At 36.7% G+C, this 21,053-nt stretch overlaps 1 protein-coding gene across 7 annotated transcripts in view; it reads right to left on the bottom strand.

Annotated features, from left to right (window-relative positions):
• PPP1R13B (protein phosphatase 1 regulatory subunit 13B) overlaps window positions 1-21,053 on the bottom strand; it is a 69,544-nt gene that overhangs the window by 28,570 nt on the left and 19,921 nt on the right. For all 7 annotated transcript variants that reach the window (XM_017807504.1, XM_017807505.1, XM_017807506.1 and 4 more), the window contains exons 2-4: window positions 15,394-15,541; window positions 8,663-8,782; window positions 7,103-7,170 (exon numbers count right to left, since the gene is read on the bottom strand). In XM_017807504.1, the coding sequence (XP_017662993.1) occupies window positions 7,103-7,170; window positions 8,663-8,782; window positions 15,394-15,541 (336 nt within the window). The remainder of the gene's footprint in view (window positions 1-7,102; window positions 7,171-8,662; window positions 8,783-15,393; window positions 15,542-21,053) is intronic.

Below are 21,053 nucleotides of genomic sequence, written 5' to 3'. Positions count from 1 at the left end.
AGATCTGGAGGCAGCTGTGGAGACAATAGAGAAATAGAAAGGTTCACTTCCCTGGGAAAAACATGCAGGTGGGAAATAGGTATGCCTGGTGTCCAGAGGCGAGATGGACAGGAAACTAAATGAACAATTCAGTGAACACGGAAAGGAGTGCCAGAGAAAGGAGGCCACGGCAGCACTGCATAAGAAACACCACAGAGACTGTGGAAAAGATGAGAGAAAACACTGATCTGCAGATGACACAGCTACATAAAAGACACAACTCTAAAGGTGGACTGAAAATTAATAGTTGGCCTTGTAAGTACCAGAAGAATCTCTTGCTCAGAATTGAAAGCTGCTCAGAGAAGGAGGGACAGTCTAAACTCTCAAGCTTTCACATTCCAGCTCTTACAGCTCTGCACTGACACAGTGATTTTCATAACCCATCTCCTGTAAAGACCTACAGAAATAAAGGAAAGGACAAATCTCATCTTCCTTACAATAACTTATTAAAATATTTGGCTTAACTAAAAAATTATACTAAAGTGACTGCAAAAGGATACAGCTGTGACAAAAGGCACTGAGGTTTACAGTGCTGGTGTAAGGACTGTAGAAGCACAGCAATGCTTCATGAAAAATAACAAATTAAGTCTTTAAGTAACATTTACTTTATGAGCTAATGTGTATAATGTTATGTGTCAGGCTGAAACACTCGTTTATTCTAAACTGTTCTAACTTTATGTAAGGGCCAAGCAGCTCAGGATCTCTATGTGCAGTGACAACTGGAGGCAATTCTCCATATGCTTCATTTAGTTGGAAATCTAGGGAAAATGGTGAATTGTATTGCTCCATGTTCACAATACAAACATACGAAAATAAATACCATAGCTAGAGGTTAAACAAACAAACACACAGGACTTCTCATCCTCCTCCTTCCATGGATATCTGCAACTAGGTATTGCTGTAAAACTGCAAAGCCGTGACTGAGGAAAATCAAAGTCAGACCTGTAAAAATCACAGAATATGCAGAGTTGGAAGGGACTCAAAACAATCATCAAGTCCAGCTCCTGATCCTGTGCATCCCCAGGAGTCACACCACGGGAACTAAAGGTGTAGATGAGTAAATGGTGCAGTTTAGGTCTTTCCTCCTTCACAAAATGGGAAGCCATCTGTTGGCTATTATGGACTAGAAAACCACATATTTAGTACCTGTAACTTGAACAGAACTCTCATGGATGCCCACAAGAGCAGCAGAACTACAAAACCTGTATACTACAAGTGAGTGTATATAAGCCAATAAGTGTACAATATACAAGTCTGTATATTGTATCTCTCATATCCATGGCCATCTAGATAGATATCTGGTATCTAGAGTGACAGAGATTAGAAATTAGGTAAATACATGGAGAAAACATGGAGGAAAACAGTCCTTTCACAATGTTCCGAGGGGGTTCCAAGAATGTTTCCTGGTCCTGATTGTTCAAACAACCCTTACACTCCTCAAAGCAAATTAAATCAGATGTTAAGAGTGAATATTAGTCAAAAACTAATGCTATCATAAGTAAACTTGTAACAGGAAAATAATCACAGAGCAAGTGTGATGGAACTTATGAAGTTATTCTCATAAAATTTAAGCATCTAGTAACGTTGTCCATTATGGACTGAAATATATTTGAGATTGCACAGGACATGTCAAAACACTTTTCATGACATTCCAAATCCAAGAAGGATGTGATTCTGCCTAAAAAGTTTAAAAAGAGGCCTCAGAGTGAGGTAAGAGGTCAGAAGCATTTGAATTCCCTACAATTTCACAGAAGTTCTTTCTATGGGATCACACAATTATTAGTCTTGTAGAGAGGCTCCCATACATAACTATCCTTTACTGAGGTGTGAACAGACTGGGATTTCTAGTCCAGCAAGGATTCTAAACCTATTTGTATACATTAAAATTAGCTTTAGACTAATTTTTTTTTTTTTTACTTCCTAATTTAATTTTTTTCCCTTAAATCCTTTAGTTGGATTAGTTTTTCTATTTTTCCGAAGAGCAAAATACTGCCAGCTGTCTGGAAAATGCTTCAGACAGACAAAGAACTGTATCAGTCTGCGGAGAATCCGAACTCTATTAAGGTGACCTCAGAATTGAACTAGGAATGTGATAGTGCAGAAGGCTGCTGTAGGGGCAGAAAGGCTCCTCTCTCTGACAGGTAAACATAATTTCAGGGATGGATGTCTTAGATGAGGGAACACCTTTGACAGTAAAAGTGGCAAATAAAATAATTTTTTGTCTTTTTAACAAAAGCAACAGAGAAAGTTGCAGCAGCAAATTAAGGAAACTTGGATCTGATTTAATTACGCTTTTATTAGGAGGTCAAAATGTTCCAGGAAGCCTACATGAAAACTTCTTCAGAAACAAAATATTTTTCTGCAAACTGTTGAAATTCCTTGTGCCTAAATTGTTTTAATTTTTTTTAATGGAATTACGTGCTTATACTTTGCTATGAGTCCTCAGAATCTAGACTTCAAGAGTGACAGAGTTATTTATTCATTTTGAACAAATTTGATTAAAACCTGTCTTATGTGAATGGCAGCCTCTTCCAGGCACATTGTTAAATGTTACAAACAGAAAGTACTTAATACTTACAAGCTTATATTAAATTGAATTTGCAGCTCAGCTTTGAAGAACAACTTCTATCCAGACTAAGCTCTTTATCCTTCAATATTTCAAATGAGAAACTTCAAGCAAGTACATATAATGTACTTCTCATCTCTTGAGGTTACTACCTCTGTTAAAATGTAATTTGTTTGCCTTTTCCCTCACAATTAGATTTTTTTATATCTTCACCTGACAGGTTAAGGAAACCTATTATTATTTTGCATGTGCAAGTATACTTGTAAATGGTTCCCCCACCCCTAACAAAATGTACATTAGATGTTTAATGCCTTTTTAACTGGTTACGCTTGTATGGATCAAATTATTAAAAATAATGAACAATAGACAATTCTACACTAGGTTTTGGTACCACATGTAAATCTATTTAAACTCTAAGCCTAGAATTTGACAAGCCATACAACAGGCACTCAAAATCAGTGTAGCTTTACTACTGTCATGATGGAATGGAATACAGAGGCTGCAAGAGATAGTATTCACTCTCCATCAGCAACCATTCACTATCCTAAATGAAATCAGTATTATGAAAAACTGCTTTGCATGTACATACATGTAGAAGTTTTAGCCCACCTGTTAGTGGAATTTTTCTAAGAATTCCCTCAGTATCTGAGTCTCCTGATGCCAAAACAGTTGGACTACGTGTTGTAAAGTTTTTACAAAAAGCCTGATTTGAGACACTTCAACAGAAATAGTGAAGATCAGTTCTGTTATCTAATCAGCACAAAATTTTAATTCTCAACTTCATCTATTGGTCACAGCTTCAAGATTAAGAAAATTTTCAGGACCATGTGTCTACAGTTTGGGATGATGGTGAAGTTTTCTTCCTGTACATGAGTTTTTTACGCTAATATTAACACAAATTTCATAGTGAGAGATAAAAGGAGGTTCCATTTTGCACTTCTTGGCAAGGGCTTCAGTCAACATCCATTAAGAAAAAACCTTATTGATATCAGTCTTTCTAAACTGAGGGAGCAATTTTAATATTAGAAACAGCAATAATAACTTTAGAAGAAAATGGTACAGAAGACCACAAACTGACATTTTATACTCCCCAAGTAAGTTACCAAGTATAAAATTTAATTTAAACCAAACAACTACAGCAAACAAATATTTCTTCATATACAGTTTTCATTACACTAATCTACTTTTATTCAGTCCAATATATGTGACTTCCAATGTGTCCCTGTACCCCATCCTTTTTTCCCCCCGAGCTACATCTGCTTTCCTGTTTTCTCATCTCTAATACATTTCTGGTTATCTGATTACCTTTTCATCTGTACAAATGTCATCACCGGGTCAGTGCTCTTTCTGGGACTTCCCTTAAGCACATCTGATCCACTTCTCCTGTCCATGGCCGGTGGCTGCACCAGGATGGGGCTCCCCAGTCCCTCTCCTGTCTGCCACTGACCCCCAGTGGTTACACCTATATTTGCTCTGCCTCGCTGCTCTCAAACTGCTGCTGCTTCTATGGAATGAAGTCTGGATCATGATAGGACATCTGGAAGCAAACAAGACCCAGCACTGCATGACCACTGTTTCATGGCCACTGATTACAGAATCAAAGAATAATTTAGGTAGAAAGGAGCCTCTGTAAGTCTCCCGGTTCAATAAGCCCTGATTGGAGCAGTTCAGACTGCTCAGGACTTCATTCAGCTAGGCAGAGATTCCACAGACTCCAGCCTGTCTTTTCCAATATCCGTTACTCTCAATGAGAAAACACTTCCCCCCGTATTTATTTAGAATCTCCCTTGTTACAGCTTGTGTTCAGATCCAACTGACTCAGTTACACAAGCAAAAGAAAGGAAGAGAAGGAAGAAGCAGCTGTTCTCAGAGAAGAGAAACCTTCCTACTGACCAATCTCCCTGGTAAAAGGAAATGTTTAGTTATGCAAGTCTTATCTTCACATATCTATACCTTTGTATAGCAGCAGAAAGAGCTCAGGTCCTGATTACACCATAATTCCATTTCCAAGAAGTTGTAAACAAAAAGCCAACCCCAAAAGGTTACCTCAGGAATAAGAGAACTTGTCAATTTACGAAATCCTGCATAGTTTTTCCTTTAGATTTTGTTATGCAGAATGCAAAGCTCTCAGATGAACACTTACAGGTGTAAGTATTCTTTTTACAGCAACATGTTTCACCATTGGAAGCAACTTAGGCTATTCTATTTTTAACTTGGAAGATAATCTAATAAAATTTCAGCATTTACATAATGTGATTTTAAGCTAACCACTATTTAAATAATTGCTGATCAAGCACATATAGTTTCAAGGAACAAAAAATCCTACTGCATATGACAAAATGCCAATTAATAGAGTCATCCAATTTTAATTCCAAATAGATTGCCCATCATTTTTTCCAAGACTATTGATTCAATCAAAGCAAATATTCATCTTAAAGTTTTCTATGTATGTCACACTTGCAGCTCTAACCAGATATTAAGTAAAAATCAACTATTTCATCATTAAAGCATAATAAAAATATACCTGAATGCAGAGTATTTGATAAGATTTGAGCTGTCTTCAATGTTCCATTGGTTTGTGTTGATTTTAGTGCTAGTCTAACATTCAGCATGCCAGTAACAATGAATAAGCCTAATGCATTACGTAAGTGTAAGCTGATTAAATCCTTGATCCTGAAGCCACCTCTTTTTCCCCCTCCCCCTCTGATTTAAAACTTAGCACAATTAAAAATCTTAGTTTTAAACACTTCCAAAACATAATTTGTACCATTTCAGGCACAAAACCCACCACAGTTTTACATTATTATAGCACCTTCAGGTTTTTGTCTTTCTTGTATTTTAATAATTTCCTAAACCTGGTAAAAGTCCTTTTTAAAGTGATCAGTTCCCTAACAAATTTTAATTTTGTGGCCAACTGTTTGGGATTAAAAAAAAATAACATGTATTGAATGGCATGAAGATAGCAGTGTTATTCAAGTTACTAGGTCTAAGCTTTACCCATAGAAGTTCACAGCAAATTGAATTAAATACAAAGCCATGTTACTATAACTCAGTGCTGCCAAGAAGGGAGATTGTAAGGCATTCTGCACATGCTAGTCCTAATTTCCTAAAAATATTATGTCTCTAATGTAGTATATATGCTACAACCTACATGGAGGAATAGATCAGGGGAGGTCATGAAAGAGTTATGTCCCCCCAGCACTTTACAGCACTATGATCTCACTACATTGTCAATATGACAATGGAAGCAGGATAAACGGATCCCTGCAGCAGAGGGTATCAGCCAGTGTTCTCTACAGAAAAGGAACGTAGAAAGCAATACATGATTAACTGCTTTGAATAGGGGAAAAAATTCCTTCCACGGGGCCCACAAGCCATACACAAAACAAGCTGCAAAGACCTGCAAACTGACTAAACAACTTTGTTGCTACATGAGCGTGTCTGTGAATTTTAGATGTTCATTATCGGGCAATGCACAGAATTGTTGAATCTGCACAATTGTTTTTAACATTTTAGTTATCTTTTTTATTTAAGACCTCTCAGCTTGAAAAACCTGATTTGTTTGCTTTTACACCTTTTAAGCAGTGTTTTCCCTGAGAAACAGCCATATGCACATTTGAAAATTGACAGTGTTTCATAGAGACAATATAACTATTAATTGGTGACCTCAAGTGCTTTTATTGAAATTTAAAAATGTTCAAAAATAGCAAAATATAGCTACAGTGCTTCAGTAAAGGCAGCAGAATGGCCCTGAGCAAATGAGAGCAGACTATGGTCTGCAGAGTCTTCATTAGTACTGAGGACGAGACAAGAGAGGAGAAATTAGGGGGAGTTTCAGCTCAGGAGTGGAAGGACTTTAAGTCATGGTAATTTTGAAAGAGATTTCCTATGTTTTACTTGTAAAAGAGACAGTGTTCAAACCAGGATTCACAGGTTGCCTATGCTACGTAATATGTGTTTTAAATTAGAAACTGAGTTATATTTTAGCTAAAAAAACAGGCATAGAAATGAGCCAAGTTCATAAAAAACAGTATAAAGAAACGGCTCTGAGGGGTAAGCAAGTTCTTCTACAAGCATCTGAAAACATCCCAATCCCTAGATACATTTTCATGTTTTAACATATGAGGCAATGCCATGAAGAGACCAGTGAGAAAAATCAAACAAGAAAAGATGTCTGGAGAGGCAATACTAGCATGAAAAAACAACATAGTTGTTTTTTTCTTCAAACAGAATAAATAAAACAGATTAGAACATTCAGTAATTAATAAGATTCTGAAGCTTCTCACATCACATACATGGATTTCTTTCTAGACAGAAAATTTTGAGTAGTTGATGAAAAAGACATTGTCCCATTCAATTTATAACAAAAACAAACAATCAAAATAGAACAAGATATTTTTTCACCAGTTCCCACCATAACATCTTGAAAAGTAGTAATTTTTAAAGCATTAAGTATTTGAGTGGCATTGATCCAAACCTTTAGGACTTATTACATACCCCATTCTCTGTACGTTTCTCCACAGGTATATTTATGCCATTTCTTTGATTTTGGGCTTGACGGCCACCTAAAAGTAAAGTATCATTCTTAGTGCAAAGTTCAGTTTTCAACATAAATGGGTTTTACTCTTGAATCTGTTCTTGAATGTACAACCAGTTCTGTTCAAGAATTTACATGACACTTTTATCTGTGAATTTTTATTCTGCCAGTTCCAACTCTTTCCTATCTGGTTATCAGCAGAAATAAATCAGCAGAAATCAGCAGAAATAAAGCATTTACTTCACAGACTTTCTCAGTTAAAAGTACAGACATGCAGCTCTACCTTCCTGACTTCTACTTAGGCAATATGTCATGAAGAGCAGTGTAGTGAGCGTGACTGCTCAAATTTCATATTCTGCATCCACATGAAGCCATAGCTTCAATTTAATACATTAACATTATAATTTCTAAAGTTATAAACAACTGTAATCTACAAATTGATCCACAGGTCAGTGACAAATGAATGAGCTGTGCACGCATGGTTCACAAGCAACATTTTCTTTGTACATGAAACTCCGTGGCTTCAGGTGTATCTTAAATTTCTTAACATACTTTATATTTGCATTGCCCAAAAGATGACAGAAAATTTTCTGAAGTACCTAATTAACACAAAATTCCTCATACATTTTTGGGCTTGCTACTTCTGAATTCGAAACAAGCAGGAACAACTTAAAAATAAGAGAAGAAACCTCAGCTGAAAGCAATAAGGAGTCAGCCAAGACTTGAAATCCTGTTGTTAGAAGTAGTCAGATTAGCTGAATGAGTAAGGATAATCTGAGCATGCAAACACACATCTCACTGAGACACCTTTCCTGTCCTTCAGACAGTCTGACAGCTATTAAGTATATAATGCCCAGCCTCAGAACCCTTTTCACAAATCAAGTGCAGTCTTCACTAGTAAGTTTAGAAAACTCAAACCCTTCTATTTTTTCATTCTGGTCTTTTTAAGAAAGCTCACTGAATAGGGCACTGTTTACTATAAACACTTGTCCTGTAGAACCAAGCAGAGCAGTGATTTTTCAAGATGCAAATTATCACCACTATTAAATATACCTTCATGAAGTACTGAAAAGTAAAGGCACTGAAACCTCTGCCAATGATGCCTGTAAAGAAGACTTGAGTTTCTAAGGGAGCCAAAGGAGTTTACAAGTCTCTCTCTGGTGCAACTGAAAGAACATGAGGTCAAAAAGAATAATCCCAACCTCTAAAAATGTAGGGACTTTCTTTCAACAGGAAAAAACTGCCTCAAGTCTCTATACCCACCAAAATTTTTGGATCAAAATTAGGATCAGAAGAGAAACTGATCTTACTATTACTAAGCAGACTGGTAGAAATTATTCTAGAGAAAGAAAGAGAATAAGAATAAATGTGCCACTGAGGAAGGTTCAAAATGGCTTTGGTACAAGGAAGTTGTATTGCATGCAGTTATTGAACCTCACTGAAAGAACTGATAACCAAACTCACTTCAGAAATCTTTGGAATATGTTTTGGTAACAACACTACAGGATGACTGTACTTACTCTGTTCATTGCTTTCAGCTGGTGACTCCTCATGACGAAGAAAAAATTTCACCTCTTCCCTGCGGGGACCCCATTTCTGTAGGTGGTCATACATCATGTGATCGAAGGGTATGGGACGTTCTAAGAGCACAGGACCAAAACAAAACTTGTTAGAACTCCTTTAAATTAAGCAAAATTATACAAAACTCTCATTAAGGATCAGAATATCCTTTTGGGTAGCAATTGAATCGATCCAATGTATTTTGCCTTATGCAAAGTCAAAGAAACAGGTAGCAACAGAGAGCAGTTGCACGGTTACTAAAAGCTGGCTTGTTACTGTGACACAGCTCAGTGTTCCACAGCAGTACATAAACACTTTGCAACACCAGACAAAAAAATATCAGTGTTTAGGAACCCTAATTTAGAAAATAGCAACTCTGCTCCCCATCACCACCAGATGGGTATTTTGTTCTATTATTAAAGTGATTCATTCAGTTTGAACTGCTGGGTTTCCACTCAGCCTAGAAGCCTTATCATTATATTGACATTTCGTCTCCAAAGAACTTGAGCAGGTGCTCCCACTCCAGTACACTATGCTAGACACTAAATTCCACTATATCTGGAATTACTGGCAACTCAATGAACAAATAAAGACTAAATTCCATGCAGCAGTCAGTATCTTTGTTTTTCCCTAAAGAAACAGAAAACATAGTGTAGTTATTTCTTCCAAACTGATAAAATATATTAAGATGCTGCACGTAATATAATCAGTATTTCAAAATGAAAATACATTTAAAAAGTGAAGTTTTTCACTGCCTCCATAATTATGCTTGCATTTATTATCAAATGTTTTTATTAAGGTAAGAAAATCTCCGGTTTAAGATCTAATATTAAGCACAGTATTAAAATACATCTTTTTAATTTTGTTCTGTTTTGTAGAAGATATTTAATTAGCTTTCCTACATGTAGCACCATGTCAAATCAATACCACTAAAGAAAATCGTACTTCAGTGGAAACCAAAGCTGAATTTTGCATTCTTCATTGTTAAAAGCAAAATGCTCTTGGCTGCCAAAACCCAAACCACAGTAACTCCTACCAGGAAAAGCACCACTAACAACAGGTTGTCCATTTCATACTTTACCCATTTGACATGAGAAGACAAAATGATTCAAAGATATAAGAGAAATCTTGGGGAAATCTTGGGAAAACCACATCACAAATATACCTTTATATAACAAAATTCACCTAAAGTTATATGCATTGTGAACTACATAAATGTATAGCTGTCTTAACATTCTTGGGATACTTAATTGTACTACAGAACACTACATTTTTATCACTTGTTTCACAATGCATTTAACACAATAAAGTGTTTTCTCAAAATACGTCATCTCAAATATGTATGTGATTAACACAATTTAGCCACAGTTAGATCTAGTGGCTTTCAATGGGAAAGGGTCATTTAAACCACAAGTTAATTATATTCATCAGCTGACTGGTTACTTATCTTCAAAAAAACTGCAAAACAAACAAATCACAACACCTGGATTTAAGAAAAAATGAATTATTTTCTTAACTTCAGCTCGCTCCTCACTCAAGTGGAGTCCAAGAAACATTGTCAATAATGTTTAAGCACACAAGAAGAAGGTCAGTGGCTTATTACAACTCAGTTCTTAAGCAGGAATTTTAAAAACATGATTTTCAGGTTTTTCAACTCCTAAAGTAAAGTAAGATTTCAAGTGCTTTGAAGCATATCCACTAAAATTGCAGCATGAGTCTTCTAAAGATCACAGAGTGTAAAAATATTTAAGTGGTTTACTTCAGAGACTTTAGGACACAGAAGATATGAATCTTTAGGAATTTCTCCCAAATAGAAAAATTGCTAGGTAAACCCAGCTAGAACTGAAGCTTGGTAAGAAGGTACTAAGAAACTGGATGTCTGAACAGGGCTGGGCTAATTCTGGAATGGTGAGGAGTGGCTGCAGCCTTGCTCCTGGTTAAGCTGGTCTCCCATTAAAAGTAATGGGAGTTTGTCAAATGAACTCCTAGGAGTTAGTCAAACTAGGAGGTTTCGTTTACATAATGTACCTCGAATAATTAAGGCTAATATTTTTCAGACATGGCAATGGAAAGAAATGGCAAAGACATTTTCTACTACTTGTGCAGTTCTTTTACAAAAGCAATTTGGGATATGTTGCCCTAAATTAGGCAGAAAACAGGTTAAAGTAATAACAGCGTCATCAGCATCACTGAAGCAGATGAAAGATAAAGAAGCACTAACCATTCTGTGCAACTTGGCTACAGGACAGATCCAGAAAAGAAAAAGGACGAAGAAATGGACATTAACACTTGACACAAGGCATAGTGAGAATCTACGTCTCCATTCCTTTCCTCAGTTTAAATCCTTTAAATCTATTAAAACTGCAAGAAGAAAGCACGATCTTATATTTGCTGTATAATAGTACTAAGAGAGATTTTCTCGAAATCTCTGTTCTTTAAGAACCAAAATCAAAACAAAACAAAGAGAAATGCTACAGTTAAACTCTTCCCAATTGTTAGAGCTTCAGACATATTTCACAGAATATGCTGAGTTGGAAGGGACCCGCAAGGATCACCAAGTCCAATCCTTAGCACTGTATATTTGTCACTAATTGTTTTCACAATACTACTTCAAACCTTTTTTTTTAGTTAAGTACAAAAGCATGAAGAAAAGGTGAAATAGGAAAACTAGCGTAGAGAATAATAAACAGCTTGGGTCCCTATACTTTAATATGTCAAACATTATCTAGAGAATATTTGTTTTAATGATTAAGTGGAAAACCATGGTGTATGCATATACCCATACTTATTTGCAAAAACTGCCTTAGATTTTAAGTTGGATCAAAATTCTAAAATATTTTTGAGAACTGAGCTAGACTCCTTTCCTTTTAAGTAAAAGTTTTGAGGATGGGCTTGTTTTAAGTACTCTGAAATGAAACACCCTGTAAGACAAACACAGATACTGCAGCAGCGTTTCAGAAAAGAGTTGCAAAATCCTTCTCTTGGAACTACATATCCACAACTTAAACTTTCAGGCTTCAGAATCTCTTTTTATCCTGACTAGAAGTGTCCTGCTAAATGTGTAATAAACACACTTATGCCTGCTCTACATGAAACCAGAATGCACAGTAATGGATTATCTCCACAGTGGGGGAGTTCACTGTGAGGTCTGGAATGAGTCTTTTTCCCCCAAGCTTGCAGAAGCACACTTGTAGTAAGCAACTATTTCTTTCACACCCACTTGCCTCTAAGTTACCACTGCACTGAGGAATACCAATTATGACCAAATACTGAAGGGCATTCCAGATGTAAATGAAGTGAACTACTGGGTGGATTTAAAGGTTGAAATCCATTTTCTCTCGGCATATACTACAAGTTCCTGGCATCACACCTGTCTTTCCACCTCCTTACCAACTGCTATTTGCAATAGCTGGGGAATGAGGAAGAATATTCTGTGTTTTTTTCTGCTATTACAGTATGAGAAATCTATGTAAAAAGAGGAAGCTTCAAACTGACAAAGCACAAGGTGGTACAAAGTATACTGATGTATCAGGAATGAATGCTATTGACTTTTTCAGCTATTACTCATCTCAGGAAACTGGAGAGGGAACAGGAATGAAATACCAAAATCAAATGTGAATAAGCCAAATGCTTAGGTCATGCAGCTCTGAGAAGAATCAGCTTCTTAACTTTAATGCAAAGAATATCTAAGCTACTTTACAACTCATGGGAAGCTCTTCAACCATTTCTTTGTCACACAAAAACAAACAGATAAAAGCTACAATAATAAATAAACAAGTATGTTTTCCAACAGCTAGGTTATTGTAATGTTCCTCTGAACTCTAGAAATCTTACATAATTTTTGGAACCAAACCTGCATAGATTTTAATACCATTTTTCTGGAAGAAAAAGAGTCTCTCTCACCCTCTAAAAATAAAAATGAAGTGTTTCTCATTTTTCTGTACATACACATTCAGAACAGGAAGATTACTGGAAGAGACTTTTGGAAGAGTATTTTGTCAGATCAATACAGTTTGGGAAATGGACAAGCTTTTGGGCAGACAGAATGTTATCTGTACTGATAATAAAACTACAATCTGCAAGCCCTGATGCTTTGAATTTGAACAGACATGCTTTATTCAGCTGGGCTACCTAAAAGAAGCTGTAGCTACCTGAAAAGAAGGAGGAGTTAAGCACATTCACAAGAGCACAGGTAGAGAGCTCTTTAAACCATAGTTTAAAGATTTTTATTGTTGCAACTGTTTCATGTAACTGTTTAGACTCCTATTTCCTACATGAGACCTTTGTTCCGAGCAAAATTATTTTTAAAAACTTCAGCAGAAAGAGCTCAGTTTAGCTCCCAAGAGCAGAAGGAAAAGTTATCATATTTACATCCTGTTAATAAAAAACAAAACCCAAAACTGTTTCAGTGAGAAATTTATGTACCCCAGACTTCGGGTCAAGAAGCTGAGGTGACAGATTTTATAACATTATCCTACATTTAAGAACAACAAAATAAATGCTTGTGTCGAAATTCCTGTCAGAGAACCTTAAAACCCGTGTGCAGGGCGCAGGACACCTTTTTTTGCTGACAGTACAGGCCTCTTTGAAAGATCCAGAAACAGATGCAAGTGTTCAATTCTCTCTTTCATTCCCTCTAGTCTTTTCTGTTCCACACTTTCAGCGGAACAGATCTATACAGTTATCACCTTGGGAATTTACCACGTGAAGTTAGATTTGTGACTCTTGCACCTTCGTGTGAGCTTTAAAAGAAACTTGGAGCCAACAACAAGTAGAAGCTCTGGGCAGGAGTCTGCTCCTACACTTAGGTGTCTGTATGTAAGTCTCTGCTTCAGGACACCGGGTGACACACAGTGCTCAAAGTTAACAGACAACCATCAGCTGAAACGGGTAATCTCCATGTTCTACTCACCATAATATCCAGATGTCCACTGACTTTAATGGGACCAAAGACATGATTCTCAGGGTAGTTACCTAAAATTTAGTCTTAGTCCCTCCATCACAACTTCCTAGATAAGTTTTATTTCCCACTTTATAGAAACTTTTAGCTTTAGGAATGTAACATTTGAGAAATAACATAATGCATCCACAGATAAAATATTTTCTCAATCTTAAAAGTTATCATAGAAAAGCTGTGCTTCTAAGGTCCAAGGGCTGCAAGGTATAAGTGCTCCTGGAAGATGTTGTGGATCACTTTTCCAGTTTCCAGTCACCCTTTGAAGCTAGTTGACAACATTCTTCCCTGCATTTTTTAAGAACTACACCCTCCAAGTATTGCGAAAACAAAAGTATGTTAGGTTTTCACAGACAAGTGATTGGAAAATATTAAGGATATCTGAGTTTCATTAAAAAAAGTCTGCAGACCCATTTTAGAAATTGGTGATGCACTTGGCATCATGCACTCTCCATTATCTAAATTCCCAGTTTGAAAAAGTTTTACCCCTCCTGCAAGTTCTATCCTTAAAGACAATTTTCTAAGTAACCATATATTGAATTTGTGTTCCTAGAACTGCAGACATGCTTAACCTGTCCCCTGCTCCCTCTTGCCTAAACTCCGAGTTTTCATCCAGTTAGGAAATTACTACTTGAGGCACCTTTTCCCTTTACAAAGTCTTAGAACACTTTAGAAGAGAGGAGGAATAGTTTTCCCAGGAGGAAAATATTCTGGATTGCTAACATGTAAAAGCTCCAAAGGCATCTGAATAATGCCTATTTTGTCTGACAAAAAGCCCCCAACCAAAATAAAACACCTCTATGCAAAATTTAAGAATTCAATATCAAGTTATGACCTCATCAGTCTTTATCCAGAACAAATGATAAAACAGCTTGAACGAGGGTGACCTCAGTAACTAAGAGATAAGAACAGGGGAGTTGAACAAGATTATCTTTAAGGTCCCTTCCATCCCAAACCATTCTTTGATCCTATTCTATGATTCCATGAGCATACCTAACTATTATCCTCACCCATCCATCAAGTCTACTTACATCCATACATTGATAAACTAAAACCTGGAAGCTTCTACTACATGCAGTTGCAAGAATCCCTCTAGAAACAGAATCCATTACACATGGATTTTGACACATTCTTGAAAAAAAATGGCCTGCCCTGTTATTCTATGAAATGACACTGCAATACAAATAGGATATGGGCACTACTACCTGCCCCAAGAGAGGCTGTCAAATCTTTGAGAGGAAATGTTCATGAATATTCTGGAGATACTGTCCCATTCTGGCATAATGCTCCCTGCAGAACATTTGCTCTTCATGATAAGAAGGAAAAATTTATACCCTTTCTTAACTTCAGGTTGTGTTTACATGCCTAACAGTGAGAAAACAGAACTGGAAAGAATGCAGGTGATGATCTGCACCCACTGACTGTAAGAAAACATCCTGAGATTCCCTACTGTCATTTAAATACCCTCCATTCTATTTGAAAAACAGAAATAAAGAACACTAACAGCTCCTATACATGCATTTTATCAAGCGCTCCATACTGAGGAAGAAAACAGAAAAAAAAATAAAAATGAAGAATTACATTAATGTCTACAGATATTGATTTACCATGCTTCGTGTCAGTTTGCTAGAAGAAGAAAAAAAAAAGTACAATTTGAAATAATATTTAAAAGGCAGCCTTGCTTTTTTATAACTGGTTCCCATATTTACATCCATTTCCACTGAACATTTTACTCACCATTTCCACGCCATACTTCAGCCAGATGGCAGCTCCCCTCTCCAGGCTCTTTGCAGAACTCCACTACATCGCGACAGGTTGTTTCTGGTGTAATTGGAACTTCTGTCAGAATCTGTTCATTGTTGCTCAGAAACACAGTTAATATCATCTGAAAGAAATGAAACAAAAAGCAGCAGAACATTAAAAAAAAAAAAAAGGCAACAAGATTACTGGTAAAATTCATAATCCCTTTGCAAATGGAAATGTATGCCTATGATTGGTTACCACATTCCAAGGTAGTTTTCAGATTCTTGTAACTTTGACAAAGATTTAGTCTTTTGTGTTGATTTTTTTCGACAGTGCATTGAATTGACAGGGTTTTTTTAAAAGCTTCAGCTGAAATGGTTTAGTTCTTGAAAATAATGCTGTGAGGGAAGGAACTATGGCTATGTCAAATGCTTGAAATCATAGTGTTTGAATGTTGAAAATAAATACATACTTTGGCAAAGTAACCAGAAGCTGCAGGTTGTATTCAAAGACAAGCATTTCTATGATACATTAAATCCTCTGAAAGACACCTGACCCTAAGCTCCTACTTAAAATTAAACAAATAATTTTATCCATTGTCTCTGCACCTTAATTTTCGATCTGTAGTCACAATATTGTTCTGTAAACTCATGGGGATGGAACAGAGATAACGTGATGTTTAGAAGGCAAAAGATACCACACTAATAGGTGTCCCTAAAGAGTGTGACAAAATTAGTGACTTTGTCTGCTAAGAGAGTTCTTCCAGATCTTTCCCATAAATAAAATGTGGCATCACATATTGAACCACAAAGACTAAACCTAACTATTTAAAAGCTCTTCATTAAATGAGCACTCTCCACTTAAACACAAGTTGTGCTTCAATTTGCATAGGCAATTCTTAAAAACATTCATAATACTTTTATCTATGGGACACATACATCAGCCAAACTGGAGATTTGCATTAATAACAGCTAGATACTGAGCGAGAGCAGTCTGTCTAATTTAGAAGTAGACTCAGGACAAATTCCAAGAAAGCCCAGGCTTCAAGCTCTCAGTCTCCTGTCAGTCCTCCAGGCTATTTCAGTCCATGTTCCTACTCTCCCTCAGCCTGCCAAGTTTGCATGCTGTATCCTGAAGTTTTCAAGTACCTACACTTCAACACAAAAAGCAGCCAAGACTGTAAATACACCAGAATTCACCCCTGAATTTCTCCATCAGGACCATTAAGGAAGCCAAACTAAAAGCTATAGTACAAGCTGGAGGAAGCTACAGGATGCAGCCAACAGACAATAATTAAAGTGCCTGTAACCACCTACAGTAAACAGCTCAGAATGTTATTTTTCCCTCAACAAAAGATTCAGACATAGTCCCAATATTCAGTGGCTGTGGACTGTATGTATTGTTTTACATAATAAGTATCTGATGTGGAATCTAGTAGTGGAATTTGACCTCATATTTAAGAAGAAAGAGTCATATATATGAACACAAACCAACAGGCTAGAAGAAACCTTAAGAGGTCATCTAATGAAGTCTCTTGGCCTCAGGCAGGATCAACTATACCTACATTACTCTGCAGAGATGCTTGTTTAACCTGTTCTGAAAAGGCTTTCATGATGGAAATTCCACCACTTCCCCAACCATCCACCCCAGAAATCCAGGATCGCTGTTTCAAGAGGAAGTTTCTTAAAGTCTAGTTAAAACTTTCCTTACCACTATTTAAACCCCCTAGTTCTTCTAGCCACAGGGGTAATAGAGAACACATCTTTTCCTCTTTTTTTCCCCTCTGCAGTTAAATTTAAGGAACATATAAATATGTAAGTAAATTAAGTAAATTAAACAACACCAGTTTGACAGAAAGTTATTAACACCATTATTCTAAATAGTTTCCCCATAACACTTGATAGCAATTTCAAAATAAAACCCAAGCTTCCCAAACTTTAGGAGCATATCAAGAGACCTTGGCTTTACTGAAGTCATGATATGATGCATACTGTCTCTTAATCATTTGTGTGAAAGACCTGTTATCCTGGCGTGAGAGGATAAAGGGAACAGCTTAATGCCACGTCATTTTACAGTTTCCAAGTTTTTATTTTTTTATTGCTGTAAAAGTAACACTGGCCCAGAAAAGTTATTCCATGTCTTCACGATTATCTGTCTGCTTCCGCAGACAGGCTGACAAAGAAAGAAAAGCCTTGGAGGCGTGAGTTATTCTATGTATCTCAGTCAATTCTCCATAAATTCAGATCTCAAGCGCTGCATAAACTCCAAGGCCCCTTGGCAAGACCAGGCCAAAGTTTGTTGTGCGTCAATCACACCACTTGATTCCCTCAGCTCAGAGTGTTCCAGTATTGTCCCTGCAAAGCTGTGTGTCACAGTTTCAGCCCAGGGAAAGGTATCTTGCTAATGAGGAAGCAAGGTGCTGTAGCCAACTATTGTCATAATACTCCTCAAGGAAACTTGATTGAGTAAGGATCTATTTTTAACAGGTTGTCTGAGTAATACCAAAGGAACTGAAACACTGTGCTGCGAAACAAATGTCCTGAAACATACACAAGAAGATTCAAAATATTGAAAATTAATATATTGCAATATTAATTGGATTTTCAAGTCAGTGTCATAGCTGTCCCTATTTATGGAATAAGAATCAGAGGTATTTTATAGCAATAACATACAAAGAAGCATTGATGGAGCCTGGAAATTTGAAACACGTGCATGAAATACACAGTACACTGAACTAAATCAGCTTTATGAAAAAAAAATCCTTAGTCAAAGATTAGGACACAGAACTGGTAAGTCCTTTGATTTTTTTAAAAAAATTGATTCCTAAATAGGAACAGCTGTATAAAATGCATGATCATGATCATTGTAACATTTCTTTGGTAATCTCTCAATTCAACCATTCACAACTTTTAATACCTGAACATAACGTTACACAAAAGGATCAACCTAACACTCAAGAGCGAGTTACCTCAGGGTTTTTAAATTATGTATTTTTTCCACAAGGAACATCAAGCTCCAAATCTTACATTTCCCTCCTTCTCCTCACCCCACACATGGGTGTTACCTGTCTGCTACTCCCCTCTATGGCTCCTGCTACTTAAATCAATGGTTTTATTCCAATTTTCATGAATTCTCATCTCTTTTCACTCTTTTTTTTTTTTTTAGCCTCCTCACAAAATCTAGTGTATCCCTTCACAGTTCAGGTCTTTTCCATGCCAGATAAGCTACAGCAAACCTCACAACCTGCCTTTGAAACTACTCCATCATCTCACTCATTTCTCAGCTTACAGACATCCCCTTTCTAGGAAAGACTTGGAATCAGAGCTCTACCCAAATCTTCCCTGCCCAACAGATGCTTCTCAAATAGTTGTACACATTCCTCTTGGTATGTCATCTCCCCTTTTTCCATTCCCTCTTCAAACCATACTCCCTGTATTATTTAAAGGGCACGCTTCATAATCCCTGCAGTTTCTCAAGGAGGTAGAAAACAGGGATAAACCTACACGATTTTTTCTTCGCTTATTATCTCATCTCTTCTACAGCTGAATAATGTCACCTCCGAAATTTCAACAGGCATCATTCACAGAGATGACACAGTTTTATCTATCTAGACCTGATCTCTTGCTAAGCAAGATGAAATGTTGACAATCTTCAGTTGACTCTTATGAGTGCACAGCTGTCAGTTCAAGTTTCACAGGGCTGTAACACAGTCCTTAGTCATGTTTCTCCAATGACTCCCTGGATTTCATTCATCATAACACAGAAGTACCCATCACTGTGAGCTGTAGGAGAAGCATCTGTGACACCAACCACCGTGTCTCAGATCTATCTCTAGTTTTCCTGTACCATGTGTAAGACAGAGAGAGTTCTGGGGGTTTTTTCCATCAAGTGGTCCAGCTAAAACTCTCAGAGTTTGGTAACTGGCCTATTCCGTTTCCCAGCTTTTCACTGGTGTGCCTTTTTCTCTCATGATGACTACCACAGCAAAATTCATTCTTCATGCCACGGCCTTGACCGTGTTGCCTTTCTGCATCAGCCCTGATAAGCACAATTTATTTGCCTTCACTTCCTCACTGGAACTGTAATCTTGTTGCCTATCATTTTTCACTCTCTATCAAGAAACTGATGTCAAATTGGTCCTTTCCACCTGTTTCTACTCTCCATGTGCTTAACAGGTGGTTTTATGGTTTCTTCTGTGTTGTTCATCAGGCCTTATATGCACCTGCAAAGTGACATCATTATTTCCCTTGAAGATCCTCCCTTGCTGTTCTGGCTAAAAAAACACATTAGACACAAGTAAGCTGTCAGTATGCTGAAAAGTGCTGCCAGTCAGGCTAATAAATATTGTTTTGCCTCCTTAGGCTTCTGTAACTATCCAGTTCATCTCTTTCTTCAACCCAAACCAAGATTCCAAAAGCTGTGAAAGAGAGATTCATTCATAACTTGGCTATCACATGGCAGAGACCCCACAGGGCCACAACTAAATGCCTTCCATACAACAATATAGAAACAAATAATCTTTCAAATTAATCTGATGTCCTTTGTTCTAAATGAGCTTGGTCAGGCTGTCCTAGAAACCACCTTGACTTCCCTACTTGAGTTTTGCTACTTGAGTTGCACTCCCCTAGTGCAATGCAATTACTTATGACTGGAATAAAATTAGACCACGACCATAAAAACAGCTGATGTAGCATATTGATTTTTACCTAAGATACAGCCTGGAAAGCTAAAATGCCCATTGCTGAATGAAGTCTTTGCCTCACCATTTTTCTACCATCTTACTGAAAAAAACCTAATTTTTTTTTAATCTTCAGTTAATATAAAAAATTAAAAAGCATGTACACATTTAATTAAATAATCATTAAAAAAATTTGTGAAGACAAGAACTATATCTCACTCAACTACTACCTTATGCTACCAAGACCTGAAATGCTGCAGCTTGAGAAGAAATTAACTGCACACCCACACCTCCACTGCCTTATGCCCAAGCTAATTTACTAAGTCAGACAGCTGACAATATTTATTATAAAAACAACAACACAGTCCATATAAGTAGGTTTCTCCTGATACCCTACTCATAAAAAATTGAATTATTTAAGCTATCAGAAAGCAATCAGACAAGTACTATTTCAGGTCATGCTGAAACATTAGAATTCAAAACAAGTCCAAGATTATTTTCTTAGAGTAATATTGATATTCAACTAGCAAAAGAGAAATAGTGAGTTCTGTGGATGAAGATGGGAAATTACTCAGCTGGCTTTTTATTTTACATATAACCATTTTTTAACTAAACCCCATATTTCCACTCAAAACCAGAGTTGCTGGCAAAAAATTATAGGAAGATCATTACTTTTCCTGCATGTAATTTTATGTTCACAATCAAGCTAAGTTAAAAAAAAAAATCACATCCATGAGAGTTTAGAAGCACTCAAACAGTGAACCAAAGGTTAAGAAAAAAAACCAAAACCCACATCCCAAGAATATGAAAACCATGAATTTTTTCCTTTGTGCTACCCACTACTCTCATTACCCAAATTTAGATACGTGAATGCCTACCTGATATTAAAGGTATTGTGCATAATACAGAATTCTGTGTTAATACTTCAGTCAATCTAAGAATTATCAAGCATATGATTGCAAGTTAAAAACATACT

Source organism: Lepidothrix coronata, unplaced genomic scaffold, assembly GCF_001604755.1.
Source record: "Lepidothrix coronata isolate B3197 unplaced genomic scaffold, Lepidothrix_coronata-1.0 Scaffold19, whole genome shotgun sequence".
Classification (NCBI taxonomy): domain Eukaryota; kingdom Metazoa; phylum Chordata; class Aves; order Passeriformes; family Pipridae; genus Lepidothrix; species Lepidothrix coronata.
The sequence above is the reverse complement of the archived record's forward strand: the minus strand, read 5'-3'. Positions and strand labels throughout refer to the sequence as shown.